General features: G+C 39.9%; 1 protein-coding gene across 6 annotated transcripts in view; it reads left to right on the forward strand.

The window, feature by feature from the left end:
- Positions 1-20,382, forward strand: part of WWOX (WW domain containing oxidoreductase) — a 490,323-nt gene that overhangs the window by 1,893 nt on the left and 468,048 nt on the right. For all 6 annotated transcript variants that reach the window (XM_039327474.1, XM_039327475.1, XM_039327477.1 and 3 more), the window contains exons 2-5: positions 303-367; positions 1,753-1,810; positions 6,709-6,887; positions 17,330-17,436. In XM_039327474.1, the coding sequence (XP_039183408.1) occupies positions 303-367; positions 1,753-1,810; positions 6,709-6,887; positions 17,330-17,436 (409 nt within the window). The remainder of the gene's footprint in view (positions 1-302; positions 368-1,752; positions 1,811-6,708; positions 6,888-17,329; positions 17,437-20,382) is intronic.

Consider the following 20,382-nt stretch of genomic DNA (forward strand, 5'->3'; position numbering starts at 1 on the left):
AAATTATTAACTATAATGTAGAAATACCAATAGGAAGCCAGTTTGGGGTAGTAGTTAAGGCATCAGACTGGAAAAATACCATGAACATTCAGACCTGCATTAGCCACAAAGCCAGCTGGGTGATTTTGGGCCAGTTCCTGTCTCAGCCCCAGGAATGAGACAGTGGGAAATCACTTGCAAAAAACCTTGCCAAGACAACTTCAAGGACTTATCCAGCCAGTTGCCATTAGTCTAAAACTGACTTGAATGTGCATATACACACAGGAACAAATCTTGATGGATATGTTTTCCAATTCTTTTAGTCATTTGGAGGAGAGAACTCAATGGGATCATCCAAAATCTGGGAAACGGAAAAGAGTTGCTGGAGGTTTGTATTCAGACTTTGCTTGTTAAATTTATTTTATTTTTAACCTTTCTGAACCATCCATCTCTCTCTCGGAGAGGGATTCCACAAAGGGTGGGGGGAAAACCCCCCTCTTCATGGAAAAGTTGCTAGTCATTCTTGTACGACCAAGAACAAGTTGTTTGGTTTGATTTATTTTAATATTGTGTTGCTGCATAAGCACTTCAGAAGTTGGTCTTTATGCATTTTAGCTTTAAATATCTACAATCCAGCTTTAGAGTGGACTAAAATTAGTATTGATTTTAGATCTCTTGTTGCCTTTAAAAGAATTAAATTTTAAGATACAGAGATGCAAAAGACTAGTATGATTTTAGAATTTGGGCATCTAACATGATAGCATTAGTGATACTTCCCCCCCCCCCAGGATCTTTAAAATAACTAAAAAGCCAATGGCCACTAAAGAAACACTGCCACTTCAAAATAAATACATACATATATATATATATATATATATATATATATATATATATATATATATATATATATATATATATATATATTTATTTAGAAAATGTATATAGTCGCCTACTTGCTCACAGCCACTCTAGGCAGCTTACAATAAATAAAAAACACAATATATCTATGTGTTTATGCTTGCCTGCATCACATGATCTGGAATACAGTGTAGAATGTGAATTTATTCTGAATGGAATGAGGATAAATGGAGTTTGCAGAGGTCCTCTAACAAATTCACCAGCGATATTTCCATATTTTAAATTCCAATATCCCTTCTTCCCTCTCTGCTCAGAGTAATCATTTCTGAGACCCCGTGGAAGAGAGCATCGGCCAGATCTGGTAGAACAGGGGTCTTCAAACTTGGCCCTTTTATGGTTTGTGGACTTCAACTCCCAGAATTCCTCAGCCAGGCACGCTGTCTGAGGAATTCTGGGAGTTGAAGTCCACAAGTCATAAAAGGGCCAAGTTTGAAGACCCCCTGTTGTAGAACATCCAAGTAGAAGCTACTTAGAATCCAGCATTTTCAAGAGGATGGAGAGCTTGAAGCTAAAACAAATTGCTTTTCTATGGCATCATCTCTCCTTCTATAGCCACCATAGAAACACGGTCATCTTGCATGATTTGTTGTATTCAGGCACTGCAGATTACTCAGCTTGACTTAGAAACCTTGTGCAGATGGCTTGTTTTAGTGTGTACCCAGAACAAAATATCAGTTTCAGAAATGGTTATATTGTTAGCAAGTGGAAACATTTCTTGTTTTTGTTGGTTCTCCAATACCCTGTGGCTTGTTTACCCTACTCTGTTCCAAACAACAAAGAAATTTAGGCCTACTCCTTGAACTGATGAAAGATTTAAACTGCAGCACTGAATGCAACTTCTCCTTCTCCTTCTAGACTTACCGTATGGATGGGAACAGGAGACAGATGAAAATGGACAAGTCTACTTTGTGGAGTAAGTTGGAATTTTTCTGAATGCTTTTGCAGATTTGAGAGGCAGTGGGTTAAGGCCTTAGATTAGGACAGGGGCCTTCAAACTTGGCCACCTTAAGACTTGTGGACTTCAACTCCCAGAATTCCTCAGCTAGCCAAGTCTTAAAGTTGGTAAATTTGGAGACCCCTGGACTAGGATGATGGAGACTTAAATTATCCTGTTATGGAATGTACTGGAAAGAATTGGGCCTGTCCTTCTCTCTCAATCCGGTCTCCTTCATGGGATGGTTGTGAAGAGAACATTTTTCCAGGCAGGATAAACATCCATTAATTCACCTGTTGACTTATTATCTTAATTGGGTTTTAAATAGTGGTTTCAATGTGATTGAATCTTTGCTCCTTTTAAAAAATATTTTTGGTTCTTTCTGTTTTTCATTGTTGAGAGCTGCCAGAATCATATATATGAAATAGACGGTGTACAGATTGAATAAATAAGGAGATTTATTGCTTGCTGTAGTCAAAAGAAGGGATAGAGTAGGGTCCGCATAAAAATAAAGGTGTTTTAGAAAATGACAGTTCTCGATTTAAATAATGCCCTGCATATAGAAAAAAGCAGGAAGAGAGACAGAGCATGTGTGTGTTTTTCTGCTATGCACTTGGAGGTATGATAGCTATCAGAGACTTTAATCTATGGAGCTTTTCTCTACAAATGAACTTTGATTTAACTTGTGTATGTATTTCTTTTGGCTTTGTTTGGTTATATTACAATACAATGGGGTTATTCAAAATTAAAAATCTGTCCTGAAGTGCTACAAGCTCCCTGGAGAAAGAGCGATGTAGTAATGAACACAAACATTTTTTAAAACCTACAACTTTTGCTTCAAGTCAGACTTTTAAAGAAGTCAGGGCTAAGTTACAATAGCAGATCCTTTTGCAGAAATTCTTATGCCTGTTGTTTCCACTCAGCAAGCCCTGGGAAGGCCTTGGGCCAGTTAACAGGACAGCTGTTGCCAGAGTAGACTTTGATAGTTTGATAGACTAACTTAGCCTAGTGATTTCAAATCCTTCTATGCCATTAAATTCCTCTTGCTTGGCAAAACACAAGAGGAATTTGTCTTTCAATCATTAGTAGCTACTTATTCATTATCATAGATTTAAGAATTAGTTAAAACTCATTTGGGGTGAATTAATCAGTAGGGAAATAGAAGTTTTTAGGTTTTTTTCCCCATCTACTAGGGGCAATAGAGGAAAACACTCTCCAGAGAAGTCATTCCTTTGTTTTTTATGTTTTAAATTGCCCCAATAGATACTATGTTTTAAAAATTCATACTTCACATTTTCAGAAGAGTTACATTTAAAACCTATTACTGCCTTCAAGGTGTTTTTTTTTTTTTTTTTACAGCAAACAACTGTTCCCTTCCCCAAATAAAAATCCTCTTCCAAATAAATTTGTATTGTGTTAGTGTAGAACAGTGGTTCTCAACCTTTTTAATGCCACAACCCCCAACCGGTCGTAAGTCGAGGACTACTCAACCGGTCATAAGTCGAGGACTACTCAACTGGTGCAGCACCATTTGCAGAATGGGACTTTTGGCGAGCTCAGCAGGGCAGAGACAGCCTGGACAATTCCTATTGGCTTTTGAAAGCCAATAGAATAGACTCTCTTGAATAGAGTCTAATTCTATTGGCTTTCAAAAGCCAATAGAATAAAAGGGAGAAGCACAGCTAAGGAAAAGGGGGAAAAAATGGCGGACTGTGTTGTTTGGCGACCCCCGTGAAATGGTCGTTCGACCCCAAATGGGGTCTTGACCCACAGGTTGAGAACCACTGGTGTAGAGAATGAAACAACCATAATGAAGGAATGTAAGGGCTATTAAAGGAGAAGAAATAAGAACTTATCCCAAGAAAGTCTGAGGAAACCCCCCCCCCCTCAAAATCTTGCATTGATTCTGTTTGGCATAAGAAGGAATAAAGAAATATTAGCAACCTTTCACAGTTATGTTATTCTGCCCTACAACAATCAAACAGCATTCCTATAATGATTGTGTTACCAATTTCCTGACTGGGCCTCCCTCGGGGGTCTTCAAACTTGCAACTTTAAGGCTTGTGGACTTCAACTCCCAGAATAGTAGGTATCAACTACTAGGGAGACATTCTGTTTACCCTGTTTGTTAGTACAACAGGTCAAGTTTTATTTTTTTTAAAATTATAGAATAGTCACAATGTATGCATGTAAATTAAATAGCAACACAAGAATGTAAACTACTTTTTTCCCCCAAGAAATGTGAACTGATACTTTTGAAGTGTAACAGAATGACAAGAAACAAATCCTCTTAAAAGTATGTGCGTTTACTTTCTATTAAAAGTAACAACAAGGAAAATATATGTAACACCATTAGGTTGCGTCTGTTGTTGATTAAATCCTCTGCTGATACATTTTGTTAAGATGAAGTCAGTGTGCAGCCCTTTTGCATATTTCTGTCTGTTTTTATAACAGATACTGGGATTCGCCAGTGTATGCTGAAATTATTAATTACTTCTGCCTTGCTGTGAAGAAGGATTAAGAAGTTGCAAGGCAAGGCAAAACAATGCACTCATGAAATCCAGGACAAGTCTTTAAAAATATTAAAAGTGATGAAGCACTAGTTTCAAAGACTAAGCAAAAAATTAAGTGTGTCTTGATGCTTTTTTTAAATAAAAGAATCTGGAAGGGTGAATGTGAACTGTTCCTTTAAAGGAGGTTATCCTACAGCTTAGAAGTGACACAAAATAAGTCCTCTTCCTTACTTTATGGAAATGGGCCTTTAAAAGTGGAGAGATTATAAATAGACAGCCAGATTTTTCCATTTTCGTATTGGGCAAAGGCTGGCCAAAAACTTAAATAATATATAATATATATTATATATTATAGAGACCGAGTGCCCAAACTGCAACCCAAAACCCACTTATGCATCGTCGGGTAGCAGGTAGGCGTGGCCCATTGGGTGGGCGTGGCTGCAGTGGTAACGGCAGACTGGGTGGGACTAAAAAGTTTAATCAATCAATTCCAACTTTGCAAGATCTTTTTTTTCCCACGAGAAGTTGAAATTGACTGATTGATTGAACCTTTTGTTTTTTTGTACAGGGCGGCGGAGGCCTAAAGCGAAAAGGTTTTATAAAACCCAGCTGAAGGCCTAGGACTGGGGCGACGACATGCGTGCCCACAGAGAGGGCTCTGAGTGTCGCCTCTGGCACCTGTGCCATAGATTCACCACCACTGATATATATTATACAAATAGAGGAGAATATTTGTTGCTTAGGATAGAATTGTGGGGGTTCCTTGGTACTCTGACATTGGCTGTTTTCTTGCAAACGTTTCATTACCCAATTAGGTAACAACATCAAGGCACTGGTGATGTTACCTAGTTAGTAATGAAATGTCTGCAAGAAAACATCCAGGCTCAGAAGAGCACCAGGGACCCCACAATATATATTATGTTTAGGCTCTTGGAGGTTATCAAGCTCAGAGAGCACCATGGACCCCTCATTTCAACCCTGAGCTTCAATTATTCTCCTTTATTGGTTTAGACCAGAGATCCCCAACCTTTTGGGCACCAGGGACCGGTTCCGTGGAGAAAGATTTTTCCGCAGACCGGAGAGTGCATGGTGTTATGTGCTGCCTGCATCTCACAGATGGGGCTGTGTTTGTGCGGACCAGTTGCTGGCATGCCGCGGCCCAGTACAGTCTACGGATTGGGGGTTGGGGACCCCTGGTTTAGACGATCTATTTTGCATATTTTTTTAAAAAAAGGAATTCGAGGAAAGAATTTGTTTTGCCTGATATTCTCTACATACAGTGGCACAGTGATTAGAATGCACTATTGCAAGCTAACTGCGCCCACTGCCAGGAGTTCGATCTGGACAGGGCTTAAATTTGACTCAGCTTTCTATCCTTCTGAGGTGGGTAAAAAGAAGACCCAGTTGGGGGCAAAATGCTGACTCTGTAGACCACTTAGAGAGGGCTTAAAGCTACTGTGAAACGGTATGTAAGTCTAAAGTGCTATTGCCACATAATCTAATCCTACACCTCGCAAAGCCACACCTAAGTTTTATTTAAATTAGAAGCTTTGGTTTTTGCAATGTTAAAGCTGACTTGTTAAACAGCTTTAAGAAATGAGATGTCCTGCTGGAAATTTAGAAACATTTTCATACACTCTGAGAGGTTGCTCAGCATAGGAGCCGTAGCAAAAGGAAGACTTGTGTTCATGTAAGTAATTCCTGTGTTGCTTTGATTTAACCAAGGTTGGTTGACAACTGGATTTTTAGATCATGCAAAAGAGGTATGTGATTAGAAGCTCTCTATGAAGGGTGTTTTTTTTTTTTTGAGTTTCTCCTTCCAGAAACTCATTGTATTTTTAATCATTTTTGTTTACTCACACTGCATTTTTATAGCAAGACCTCTTCTGAAAAATTGCAAGATGCTTGTCATTGACCTAGTTGTTGTAGAGATCTAAATTAGATAGCTGATCTTTTCCTGACAGCTAGAACAATTAATCAGTGGAATGACTTGCCTCCAGAAGTTACAGGTGGTCCAATGCTTTTAAAGAAGAGATTGGACAGCCATTTGTTTGAAGTGGTATAGGGTTTCCTGCTGGAGCAGCGGGTTGGACTAGAGAACCTCTGAGGTTCCTTCCCATTCTGTTGTTCTCTCTTTACTGAAGCAAAGTCAGTAGAATCAAAGACTCTCAGCATTTAATTTTACGATACTTATCTGAATTAAGAAACTTTAAAAAGAATCTGGTATCTTCAGTTTGATTGAAATGACTCTCTCGACTACCTGAAGGCTGAGTTTACATTTTGATTTAATGTATGGATGTGTATTGTGCTTGTAATAAAATGAGGGATTGACATGGAAAATACGCTTCTTGTTTTACTTCAAAGCCATATAAACAAAAGGACCACATTCCTTGATCCCAGAATGGCATTCACAGTGGAAGATAATCCCATGAAAACCAACGTGAAACAGAAGTATGACGGCAACACCACTGCAATGGAAGTCTTAGAGGGCCGAGACCTGAGTGACAAAGTGATCATCATCACAGGGGCAAATACAGGAATAGGTAAGTCGAGGCTACAATCAACTTGAATGAGTTGCATTCAACCAGCATTGAGTGTTGGATCTTTTTCCCTTCTTCCCTCCCTCCTTCCCTTATACCAGGCGGTCTTCCAACTTGGCAACTTCAAGACTTGTGGACTTCAAATCCCAGAATTCCTCCTCCAGCCCTGGCTGGCTGAGGAATTCTGGGAGTTGAAGTCCACAAGTCTTAAAGTGGCCAAGTTTGCAGACCCCTGTCTTATACAATGTATGCATGTTGGATCCAAACCTGGAATGTTGTTCATGTGGTGTGTAGTAGGTGTGCTTGCTGTGTCTATCTGTAGCACATTAAAGAGGCTTGCCTTGGTTATACACCCACTTGTAAGGCCAAGGAGAGATAAGGTTTGTTTCAGGAGCTGCTAATAGGTATGGTAAATGCTGCTACAATTGCATTTAAGCAACCTGTCGGGCCACCTGGATACCGCCCTCTCCTGGCTGATAATCTAAACTTTATTCAAGAAAACAATATCATTAGTTTCAACTTAGCTTTAGATGCCAGGATAATTTATCTCCGTGGGAACTCACTTTCTTAATTACTAGCTTTCTAAGCCACCGGGATATTGCAGAAGTAAGGTTGTCTTGCCAGAATGGCAAATATCTTTAGCTCAGGTGGAGGATGAGGATGTAGGTTTGTCCCCGAGCTTGTGGACTAGTTTCTGAACGTTTTGTTATCAGGCTAGGGAACGAAACATTTGGAAACCAACCCAGGAGCTCTACCTCATTAAGGTTTTCTACTAAGAAATGATGGCTAGGAACTGTCCCACACAGGGAATCTTGTTCTTGCTTGGTCTTTAAATAAGAAATGTTCTAGATCAGTGGTGGTCAACCTATGGCACGCGTGCCAGAGGCGGCACTCAGAGCCCTCTCTGTGGGCACAAGCACCATGCCTCGGAGATGGCAACCGTCCCTCTTCAACCAGCCGCCCACTAACTTGCCGAGGTCCCACATGGCCAGATGCATCCCAGCACAGCTGGTTTCCCTCCCCCCTCCGTCCCATCCCTCTTGGCCTCACATGCTCTCTTTTTCCTGGGCATGACCCACTACATCGCCTCCTCAGCTGTCGTCCAGCCGTCCAGCTCAGAGGCGGCTTCTCTGAACTGCTGGCGGTGGGCTGCGGAGCCCCAGAGTGCGCCGGTCGAGGGGCCAGCAGGCTATGGCTGCTGACGGATACTGTTGGCCCCACACGCTCGCTGGCCTCTGTGTGCGGGGGCCGATGGTGTCAGGCAGCAGCTGCCCAGGCCCCTCCCTCGCCTTGCCCTGTGACAATGGCTCCCTACCCTACCTTGCCTTGCCTTGCCTCAGCCCACAGGACGAGCCTCCTGCTCACCACCCCACCTGCCAGAGACCCCCTGGATCTCCCCCAAACCTGCCTGGCCTCTACAGGCGTCCCTCCCCATAAGCAACATCAAGGTGACCACGCCCACCTTGCCATACCCACCCAGTCTGCCATGACCACAGCCATGCCCACCCAGTGGGCCATGCCCACCTGGCACCCGGCGATAAATAAATGGGTTTTGGGTTGCAGCGTGGGCACTCGGTCTCTAAAAGGTTCGTCATCACTGTTCTAGATTATTTAAACTGACTTTCTCTAACCTAGTGCTATTTCAGTTTTTTAAGTCCTCAGTGCTTCCACCCCAGGACAGGTAAAATGGTTCCTAGAATGCTTTCCAGGTTGGTTTAGGGTTTAAGAAAGCCTTTGCTTTCTGGATATTTCTTCCTTAGTACTTAGTCTCCCATAATTACCAATTACTCATAGTGTGAATAAAACAAGTGGTTGTGTTAATGCCAAAAGGTTTCAGGGGCACGTGTCTTGTCTCCTGCATTCACTGGAATTGTCCACCCTCACACGTTCAGTCCAGCAATTAATAGCCATGTTTTATTGTCTACCCTAAAACATTCCTAAGCCATGTATTAAAACCACCTCTAATTTTCTAAAGACATCTTCACTGTCCTTTTTGTGTTTCTGCAGCTAAGTTAAGAAAAACAACTTTTTTTTTTGTATTTCAGTAAACAAGGTGACACGGTCAATCTCAATTTCTTATTATAAACACATTTTTAAAATGTTAATCTTTTGGTAAACAAACTTGTATTATTACTCCTCTTTATTGGCTCTGTTGCATAGAAAAGCAGCATAAAAATGCTGTTAATGTGTATATTTGGTGGTCCTGGTCCATTTTTGTAGATTTTTTTTGGTCGCCACTAGAGGGCTCTGTTGTTCTTTAGAAAAATAATATTGGCCCATGATATGGAAGCTCTTTCAAAGTTTGACCAAAACAAAGATTAGTTTTGACTGGGCTATTTTATATTTTAATTGCTGGTGCTAAAGTTCAGAAGTGGAAAGGTATAGGAACTAATCTCTACTAATAATTGAATTCAACTTTATTGGCAAACATGCCTGGCAGGATGAAACACAGTGTGAGTTAATAGCAGCCCCCTATTTTTAACTGAAGGCTAAGATGGATGTGGTTATCAAAGCACTAACCTTTGTCTTTATCTAAAACTTTGTTGTACGTCCTTGAAACCTCATGTAGGGAGTTCTGTATGTGTGCTACAATCTGTCTGTGATCTTTCAAGACCTGTGTGGTACTTCTAGAATTCTTTTGTCACTTTCTCAAACAGAATAACAGAGTTGGAAGGGACCTTAAGAGATCTTCTAGTCCAACCCCCTGCTCAAGCAGGAGACTTATGCCATTTCAGACAAATGGTTGTCCAGTCTCTTCTTAAAAGCCTCCAGTGATGGAGCAACCACAATTTCTGGATACAACTTGTTCCATTGATTAATTGTTCTAGCTGACAGGAAATTTTGTCTTCATTTTAGGTTGGTTCTCTCCTTGACTAGTTTCCATCCATTGCTTCTTGTTCTGCCTCTAGGAGCTTTGGAGAATAGGTTGACCTAACAGCCCCTCAAATATTGGAACACTGCTATCATGTCACACCTAGTGCTCTTCATTAGATTGAAAAGGTTTTGCAAATACAGGCAATCCTCATGTTATTGCCTGCCTCACTTAACAATCACAGTTATAATGGTGATGTAAAAGTAACTTTATGACCAGTTGCCACATTTTTTACCTTGGTAGGTCTGTAAAGTAAAAAAAAACTGAAGCAAGATTATAACCATAGTTGCAGTTTCTCTTAGTGACCATTTTGCTGGTCCTAATTGTCACTAAATGAGGACTACCTGTAAACTCACATTTTGAAAGGCTGGAAGGAAAGAAAAATAGACTTCTTGCACTGTCATCTACTTTTTTACTAAACCTTTTTTGCCTTTGAGATTTAATATAATTGAAAACCTGCGTGCAACAGAATTAATACGCGACCTTCGTTCTTGCATGCAAAAATATGTAGGCTAAAGGCAAAAATGGAAACTGCCCAGTTAAATATCATTTTGTTTTCAATTTCTTAAATTTAATTCTTATTATTCCTGAGTGAGTTTATGAAAGAAAATATTTAAACATCAATACTTGAAAAGAGTACAGTTAAATCCACAGACACCAAAGGGAATGTTAATTGCTTGGTTCGCAAATTTTAGTTAGTCTTTCCTTCTACCTATCATGGAATTTGAGATTGGAGTAGAATGGGTAAAAAAAGTTTATAGAACTCAGCTTCTGGAATTCTTTCCCATCTTTAAACTTGGCTACAAGTCACATGACTAGGAACAATACGAAGGCAGGACTTAGAATGGACAGATAGACAACATTCTGAGCTACTGTCCAGCCTCTACTATAGAAATCCATTGGAGATTCACACACATACACCCCACAGTCCTGTTTGGATCAGGCCCATTTTGAAACTCAAAATTTCTTTGGCTGACAGTTTCCTCCATGCCAAATTTGGTTCAGTTTTCAGAAAGTAATCTTGCTTTTGAATAAATGGATGAAGCCCTGAGACCCTTAACACAATTTCTTCCCAACATTTTGCAGAGTTGGACAGAAGGGAAAGAAAATTGGAAAGAAAAATAAAAAGAAGCAGAATGTGTCAAGCTTAGCCCAAGAATGACGAAGAAAATCCAGCCGAAGTTCAGTCTTTTATTTATTTACATCCAGTAGACAGAATCTTGCCGGACTAAATGGATACATCCTGAGAGATTCTATGAATTGGCTATCCTAACCCTCTTCCTCTGTCTCCTATCCAGTTTTAGATTGTGTTGCCTTTCTGGACTATTTCCTGGGAAATTGTCGCTTCATGTAGTCCATCACACAATGTTTGTGTATTTGCCCTCTCTATCAGTTGCACAAATCTGTAACTACTTGGATGTTTCTTCTGCAGGGGATTTGAACGGTGTATAGTTTGATTTTGCTTTGTTTTTGAGTTGTATTAGGCACTGCTGTTGTGAGCAGCTGGCTAAATACAGCAATGCCATTGTACAATTGCATCTGCTTTTGAAGAAATTGGAAAGAGAAAGCAGACCGTTCAGAAGTGATTTTAAGATTTGATTTCCTCTCTCAACCCTTTCTGTGGTGCCTCGTGGTTAGGAGAAAGCTTTTTTGTTGTTGTTATTATTATTACGTTGATGCCTGAAATCGAAACAATCAGTAATTGGTACACGAAGTATGCAAAACTAGGTAGTGTAGCATTTTTGTTAAATTTTATTTGGGGCTTGTCAGAATGCAGACACACGGAAAGAGAAAAATGAATCGGAATGCAGTCACTGGAACCAAAGTGGCAGATGCGATCACGTTTTTGGATTAAAAGGGATCTGTGCAAATTGGTAGTGGAGTGATATTATTAAAACTGGAAGTGAGGCTGAATTAGAAGTCTTATTTCCTTTCCGTAATCTTCACAAGTTGTGGTTGGCAGATCATTAAAAGTAGGGCGCAGGTAATATAAACAAGAAATTTAGGAATAATAAACCTGATGATGACGGGAATTTTTTCCCCCTAAAACTGAGTGAAGTCTCTGCTAAATTGGTTTCTTGGGCTGCAAGAGTCCTTCCAGAGGGTGATGGAAAACATATTATATGTCCTATCTTCCGGCTGGATCACATAGTAGGGAATGTCTTTCTGAGCATCATAAGGGGGATTATCTTGCTCCCTAGACACAGCATGTGTGATACGCTTCTCTGAAAGTGAAGATTTTCATCAAGAACGTGGTCCTTCTATTTTGGTATGGTGCTGTGGCAAATAACCATGAATAATTTCTGTATCTTGAAAGTTTGTCCAGAGGGGATGATGCTAGGCAGAATTTCTTCTTGATAGGCAGAAGGAGTTTCAAAAGGATTCACTTGGGCAAAACATGCAGTTCAGAATCAAATATTTTAAGGAATGTTCTGTTGCCTTTAAGATTGCTGGCATTTGGCTCCTGAAGCAGCAATTTGGCTTTTCCAGAAATACACACACACACACACACACACACACACAGAGAGAGAGAGAGAGAGAGAGGGAGAGAGAGACAGAGACAGACAGACACACACACACACACATACACACACACAGACACAGACATTTTCCTATCCAAAGAAGGCATCTGAATTAGCAAGTCTGTCTTCGAAGCAAGAGTATCTAACCTATTTTACAGTTTTAATGTTACACTGAAAGGCATTACATATTTCATAGAATAAAACTAAAACAAAATTAGTTGGAAATAAGGTAGAACAGCACACAATAAAAATGTAATTGCGGTGCGACTATTCCCAATTGCTTAGAACAGTCACCCAATAGAGGAACATCAAGTGACTTTTAAACTTGCTTGAAATCAGGACATTTTATGATCAGATACACTTGTGCATCTGAAGATAGCTGAAATGCAGAAAATTCAGAAATATAAAATGAGCAAATCACATTACAATCTGCGCCGTAGTAGCATATGTCATTCTTGGGAGTATTCCAGGAAACCTTAGAAGCCTTGGAACTCAATTTTATTTTTTGGGGACTGGACCCTGATGAAGACTTTTCCTTCAACAGGGGATTGTTGGGTCTTCTTGACAAATTGGATTGGAGAATACATACGGGAAAAAAAAATTGGCTTGAAGGGCATGATGCTGGAGACCGTGTTTCCAAGCGTGATGTTTCTTGCTTTCTCTTGCCTCTTCAATTGTTTTAACACTTCTTAAGCCTTCTTAAAATCACATTAAGATCAGTTAGATTTCTAAAATATTTATGTAGGAATACAGCAGATGGCAGATCTTGAAAATGTAAGGATAGGTTCTGTTAACTATTTGGAGGAAGATCACCAGAGAAACCCAAGGTGGTAAACTATATTAGGAAATTGGGGGGGGGGGAACCTTCCCAAAAGATGATTGAGGCAAACATTACATGGAAGTTTCACATAGCAAGAACCAACTTGATTCAGTCTTTATTTTACAATCAAATGCAGAGGGAAGGACTTGCCAACTCATCTCTAGGGACTCTTGTTATTCTGATGATGGAACATGCCTGATCTTGTTCTTCCTTGGGGCATGAGAACCCAGTTAAAAAAGTGGCTGCTGATAACACTACATAGCCACAGTGTCTTCTTGAAAGCTTTCCACTCTGAATCTACTACTCCATCAGAGATGTTTTTGAAAAGAACCCCAAACAAAATGGCCGGTTGTTTATTTACTTATTTAATTTAAGGCATTCATACGGTTTGCCCAATTCAGTCATATTGACTATGAAGGGCTAGCAAAAATAATTCAACACACCTTATAAAAATCTATGAACTTTCTATGGCAAGAAAGGTGGTGTAGTGGGGCAAAATTCACTTAATAACTATCTTGCTTAGGGACAGAATTGTGATCGTAAGTAACTATACTTTAGTAACTTTAAACTCATATTGGGTATAACGTTAGCTTTTGTTAATAACGTTTTTTTAATCGTCGTGTGTTCCATTTTTTTTCTTTGAAGTTGCACTTGTTTCCTCAACTCTTGAGAAAATGTGTTGTGGCTTAATGCTTGAAGGATCCAGCATCGTTTAGCTGACAAAACAGTCTTCTAATTTCATCGGAGATGAAATATGCCTTTTTAATTTTATGAAACTGCTTGTATTAATATCGCACTATTGTACTTGCCAAAAGGAGATTTAAAACATGCAGCTGATTTTGTTTTTCCTTAATGCTTAATTAGGACTCTCTTCTGCAGTAAGGCCTGCTCACAGGAGCTGCAGAAGAATGGCTACATCTGAAAGAAGATGCTGCTTTGAGGTTGGGTCCTGTTTCTTTTTCTGGGGGAACAAAAAAAAAAAAAAAACCCACCATATTTTTGTACTCATAGCTGTCATTGTTCCCACCATTATCCCAGAAGGCAGCTTCAGTTTTAATTGCAAAAGTAGGTGACAATTTTTTCTTTGCTCTAAATGTTCTAAATGCTCTAAATGTTTTCCGGTGGAAACTAATCAAGGAGAGAAGCAACCTAGAACTAAGGAGAAACTTCCTGACAGTTCGAACAATTAACCAGTGGAACAACCTGCCTGCAGAAGTGGTGAATGCTCAACACTGGAAGTTTTTAAGAAGAGCCTGGACAGCCATTTGTCCAAAATGGTGTAGGGTTTCCTACCTGGGCAGGGGATTAGGTCCCTTCCAACTTTACTACTATTACTAGTTCTCAGTTGTAAAACAAAAATTGCAGATTGTAGGTTGTCCAAAGGAAAAGAAATTTTTCTGCTTCTCCCCACTTTCAGATTGTGTTTGATTGAGTTTCAAAATTTCAGTTGCCTAGATGGAAGGAGCATTGAATCCAAGTGATGAACTGTAAGCTGACCAGAATCTCCTTGCCAGAAAGATGGACAACATATAAATGTAATAAATAGCAAATAATGGCTTGCTATTACTTCATTGGAATTAGGATGACTGTGGCAGTATTCATCACCCCGTTGATTGCCAGGGTTGATTTGACTTCAGTAATGAAGATTTTAAGGTTCTGCAGAATTCAGAATATTTTGGGAAAAGAAACACTTTTTAGAATAGATTTAGAATGGGAAGTTGATATCTTAGGTTAAGGTACACCAACTCTAAAATATATTTAGTTCCTGCATTCGTTTACCATGGTGACTTTCTCCACCATAAAAAAAGTTTTGAAAATCTGGTAGCAAACTATTTTAAAACTACATCATGAGTTTAAAACTCATGATTTAGTCAAATGCTTACTGGAAAAAAAGGGCTTTAACGCTGCAAGAAAATCGCAGGTGTGAGAACCTTCACCTCTGTGAAGGTACATTCTTGAACACAAGGCAATGTAAGTCAGACATTAATGGGACCAGAATGATAGCCTCTACGCAATATTTTAATAACTAGGGAGATTCTTATCAAATAATGAAAAGTAAATGGCCAAATTCTTACCGATTCTTTAGATATTTTATCTCTAAGCCTTTTGAGGCTTCAACATTTATAGACAGCTTTCTAAATTGTCTGGGAACAGTTCAGAAGCCAATGAAACTGTTGTAATGAAGAAATTGCATCTTCCCATAACTAGCTCTAGGCAATATTCTGGCTATTACATTTTTGAATCACTGACATTTTTGAGCACTTCTCAAAGGCAGCCTCATGTAGGTAATCTTACTATGCCTTTTATCCCCCATTGCCCAGCGATCCGCCTAGATATCTCAATAATTCTCTGAAAATACCTGTTAAATTACACATATTTGTGCCTAATTCTATATATCTGTGAAATATATTTTTGCAATTTCTAAAGAGAAGTCTATGGTTTTAATGTAAACATTTAAGCCAGGCATGCTGGCTGAGGAATTCTAGGAGTTGAAGTCCACAAGTCATAAAAGGGCCAAGCTTGAAGACCCCTGATTTACGGGAAAAGGAAGGCACTAAGCAACCATTTTAATTTTCAGCACTTCTGATCTTCTGTTAGAAATTTGCTGGGGAGTAGTTAAACTTAGTAACCAAGTGCTACTTGTTTGCATTACAGTATGAAACCAATTTTGAAACAAATGTAAATGGCTTTTAAATATCAATCTTTATTTTATTAAAACAGTAAAGCATATGGCCCACTAAAAATGGAGCAGCTCAGCAACTATCTTCAGAAACTTTCCTCGCTTGCATTTGCTCAGTGGAATTAAAAGAGGGAAAAGTATTTTGCATATGTTGAAAACTAGATTCATCTGCGTGCGGTGAATTACTCAGATAATTAAAGTTGCCTGATACAATGAATGGCTTTAAAAAGGAAGAGAAATTGCTTAGACTTAAACACTCTAAGCATGTAATTGCACAGAATGGTATAAATTTATGTAAGATGTTGTTTCTTTAATCTTAAGTTATACCCTATGTTGTAAACTAAATTTGTCTGGCCCCAGGGTACCGCTAGAAGTGAAGCTGCGTATATTTAATAGTGTTTTTCCTTTAGATAAATAAGATTTAAACCAATCCTGCTTAAAACAAAAGAGGAACAAATGGTCATCCCCCCCCCCCCCGGTTGTATTATCTGTTGGGTTGAATATTCAAGCGCTAATTTGAGTCTTTCTAGTTGGAAAGTATTAACTTGGAATATAATGCCCGTTTCTTATTTGTGGGTAGATTTTTCACAACAAAATGCTTAGGAGGTTTCGAAGTATTTCTAGCAGGACTACCTGATTCTGTCATAGCTTTGTTGCCTATGAATTCTGGGAGGGCTGAGGAATTCTGGGAGCTGAAGTCCACAAGTCTTAATGTTGTCAAGGTTGCAGACCCCCCCCCTAGTCTGGAGGTTTGTGAATCGATTGACTGAAATGATTGGAAACAGATGGAGGATTTAATAGGAGAAGGAGGATTTAAATCATTGAAAATAGGAAGAGGAAGGGTGTGTTTGTTTGTAAAAACAATAAAGGTGGGAAATAAGGAAATAAATAAATATTGTGTCTGCTTTTGTGAAAAGCAGCCAGGGACCCTGACTTCATCCTCTCACATTTAAGGGATAAAAATTGAAACGGGTCCTTTTTCTCCATCGCCTCTTCAAGGGCAGGATGCTTGCACTAACTGAGACAGAGGATTAATTCATGTACTAAGATCTTGTCGGTTTTTTAAAGAGTTTCGGTCACGTTGATTTGCCTTGGCTTTTTGATTCGTTTACAGCGTTTTTTTACGCTGCCGTCCCCTTCCTTGGATGGCTTCAAGTAGCTCTGCTCCCAAAGTCTGTGTAATATTTAAAATGTTAGCTGAAGCACTTTTGAAAAGAAACCCGTAATTGAAAAATCTCAAAGGAAATGGATAAAACGCAAAAGAGCAACAGTTAATCACGCTAATGAATTCACATCTGAAGCAGAAAAAAGCTGATTGCCAAGTTTAACGCTGCTATTTTTATTCTATATCTACTGTATGCATTTAAGTTGACTTTGTTTTGTATCGGTTCCAGATTTTGTAAGCTAGCTTGAAATTTGATGAGTCAGGAGAATACACATTTCCAACAAATGCTAAATGAGTAACTGTCTTAGGACCCAGACAGACATATTTCCCTAATGACCCGATGTTGTGTACCTTACTGTGTCTTCTCAATATGTGTTTTGTGACAGGCTTTGAAACAGCAAAATCCTTTGCCCTCCACGGTGCCCATGTTATTCTCGCCTGCCGAAACACCTTAAGAGCTGATGAGGCCGTGCGCCAGATCTTGAAAGAATGGGTAAGGACCTGTGCTTTGTAAATATGTAAATTTATGCTTTAAAGCTTATAAATGCTCAGAAATTTCTACTTCAAATTTCTAAGCTCCACACTTGGTGCATAATATTGAAAAAGATGCCACCTAAAAATGAGAAATTAAAATGACATTAATAAAATGTAGACACATCAACTGAGCAAATCAGGTAATTAAGAGTCACTCAGAGTGAGATGGGCGTTCTGTAAGAAAAAAAAGCCCTGGATAGATAGATAGTAGATAGATAGGTAGGTAGGTAGGTAGGTAGGTAGGTAGATAGATGGTAGATAGATAGACAGACAGACAGATAGATAGATATACCGTATATTCCGGCGTATAAGACGACTTTCTAAACACTTAAAATCTTCGCAAAAGTGGGGGGTCGTCTTATACGCCGGAAAAATATTACTCAGCAAGTTTTCTCTTCCCCCCCCCCTCTCTCTCACTCAAAAAGAGTCCTAGGGTTATTATTAAAACCAGCCGATCAACTAAAGATATCTCTGAGAGTACGATAGGCATTATCTGGCTGTTGTGACGGTAAGATTTCCTGGAGGTTTAATCCCCATTCTATAATGCTACATTGCAAACCGTCTCCTCTCTTCTTCCCTCCCTTTTGCATCCCAATTCCTTGCCCACCCCTCCAGAACTGCGGATTGGTAGTGGCCATCCCCTGATTAATTCATTCAAAGGAAGTAGAAAGGGATGGCCCATGTAATGGGGAAGGGGGGAAAAGAATTGTAGGGTGGTTTTTTTATATAATGAAAACAAACCTAAGCATCTGCGTCCATTCGAGGCACTTTTCAGTGCTTCTTCATGCAAGCTTTTCAGCGTTTACCTCTCACTGCCGGTGAGAGTAGCTTGGGGGAGGCGGAGCTTATGGGTCTGGAAGGGGAGGGGTGTCAGCTAAATTCCTCTCGGAGTTAAGAAGCAGGAATGGAGTGGGGACAGAAAACAGCTACACAATCCTTTTGCCCGAGCTTATGCAAGCAGTTTCTCCCCCCCCTGCCTAAATAAACTTGCATGGTGCATTTGTGGTGTTATTTATGACAGATCCTGGCTGGTCAATCTGGCTCCCATCTATAAGTACTGTAGTGCACTGAGTTTTAATAACAAATTAAAAGGAAAGCATTTACTCCCCCCCCCATTACCTGAAAAGGGGGCAACTTATCACATTTATGGAAATGCAAGTTTTCGAAGGGCGAATGCCTTTCTTACTTAGCTTATTAACTGCTTCCTTTCCTTCTTCCCTAAACATTCTGGCTGTCTCCAATTTCATTCTTGGTAGTGTTGCTTTAAAAAACTGCTGAGAAGTCCTTTTGCAGGCAGGGCAATTTTCATCAAGGTGTGTGTGCGATTGACAAGGCAGAGCCTTTGAAAAACAGGCAGGCTTTCTGCTCACTCAGCTTGGAGAGGCTGTGGAGTATTCGCAGGGTGGAAGACTGAGAGGAGGAGATCCCTGTGTGCAGCCTGTTTGCTCCAAGCCAAAGCTTGCTACTGGGGGGAGGGCAATGGAAGGGACCCAGGGAGTCACACGCATGCCTACATGTGCACGCACACACCCTGAGCTACTCATTTGGACTTACAGGTGGCCAATGAGAACTCAGAAACTGTGCTCCCTTTCCCCCTCCCTCATGGAATTAGCTTGTCCATTTTTTCCCTAGGGCCTATACAGGAGTAGGCAACCTTGGCTCTTTTATGACTCATGGACTTCAACTCCCAGAATTCCTGAGCCAGCATAGCTGGCTCAGGAATTCTGGAAGTTGAAGTCCATGAGTCATAAAAGAGCCAAGGTTGCCTACCCCTGGCCTATAAGATGACAGGAAGGGTTGGGCAGGCAGGGAGAGCTGATCCACCCAATCCAAGCAGGCTTTGTATACAACAACCAGCTAAGGTTCATCGCTTGCTGTGATTGGCTGGTTGTTGTATACTGGGTACATACAGTACAGCACCAGTATCTGTACCAGTTCATACAGTACAGCACCAATACATACAGTACAGTATACAAATGTCCAATAGTCAAGACCCTATCATGGCTCCACCAGCAAGAAGAAGGAAATATGAAGCCAGTTTCAAACTTAAAGTTGTAAACTTTGCCATGGAACATAATAACTGCGCTGCTGCAAGACAATATGGAGTAACAGAAAAGATGGTTCGGGACTGGAAGGCAAATGAAAAAGCATTAAAGAGTATGCCAAGGGGTAAGTGTGCATTAAGAAGAGGCACCCCACATTGGCCAGAACTTGAAAAACATGTAGCAGACATGGTGAATGAGCATCGCCAAAACGGTTATGTAGTGACACGAAATAAAATACGTTTGTTTGCACTTCAGTGGGCCAAATCTAACCCAGATCACAGCAACAGATTTAAGGCCACTGCATCCTGGTGTACTAGATTCTTGGAAAGGCATAATATGGTACTGAGGCAAAAGACGAAAATTGCACAAAAATTACCTGCAGATCTTGATAGCAAAGTAATTAGTTTCCATCAATACATAATACAACAGCGCATTAAACATGGCTATGCATTAAGTAGTATTGGAAATATGGATGAAACTCCAATGAATTTTGATATGGTTGGAAATAAAACTGTCCATCAGAAAGGTGAAAAAACAATTTTAATTAAAACAACAGGACATGAGAAGTCCAGTTTTACAGTGGTACTAGCATGCACAGCTGATGGTGCCAAACTGAGACCAATGATTATTTTTAAAAGAAAAACAATGCCAAAACTCAAGTTCCCTGTTGGTTGTTTTGTACATGTGAATGAAAAAGGCTGGATGGATGAAGAAGGGGTAAAGCTATGGCTTGATAATGTATGGAGCAGGCGACCAGGTGGACTTATTCAAAAACGTAGTCTACTGGTGTGGGATATGTTCAGGGCTCATTTAACTCCCAGCACCAAGCAAAAGCTTGCAAGACTAAACACAGATGTGGC

The sequence above is a fragment of the Crotalus tigris genome, unplaced genomic scaffold, assembly GCF_016545835.1.
Source record: "Crotalus tigris isolate CLP2741 ecotype Arizona unplaced genomic scaffold, ASM1654583v1 scf7180000024362.2655971311:6658466, whole genome shotgun sequence".
Classification (NCBI taxonomy): Eukaryota; Metazoa; Chordata; class Lepidosauria; order Squamata; family Viperidae; genus Crotalus; species Crotalus tigris.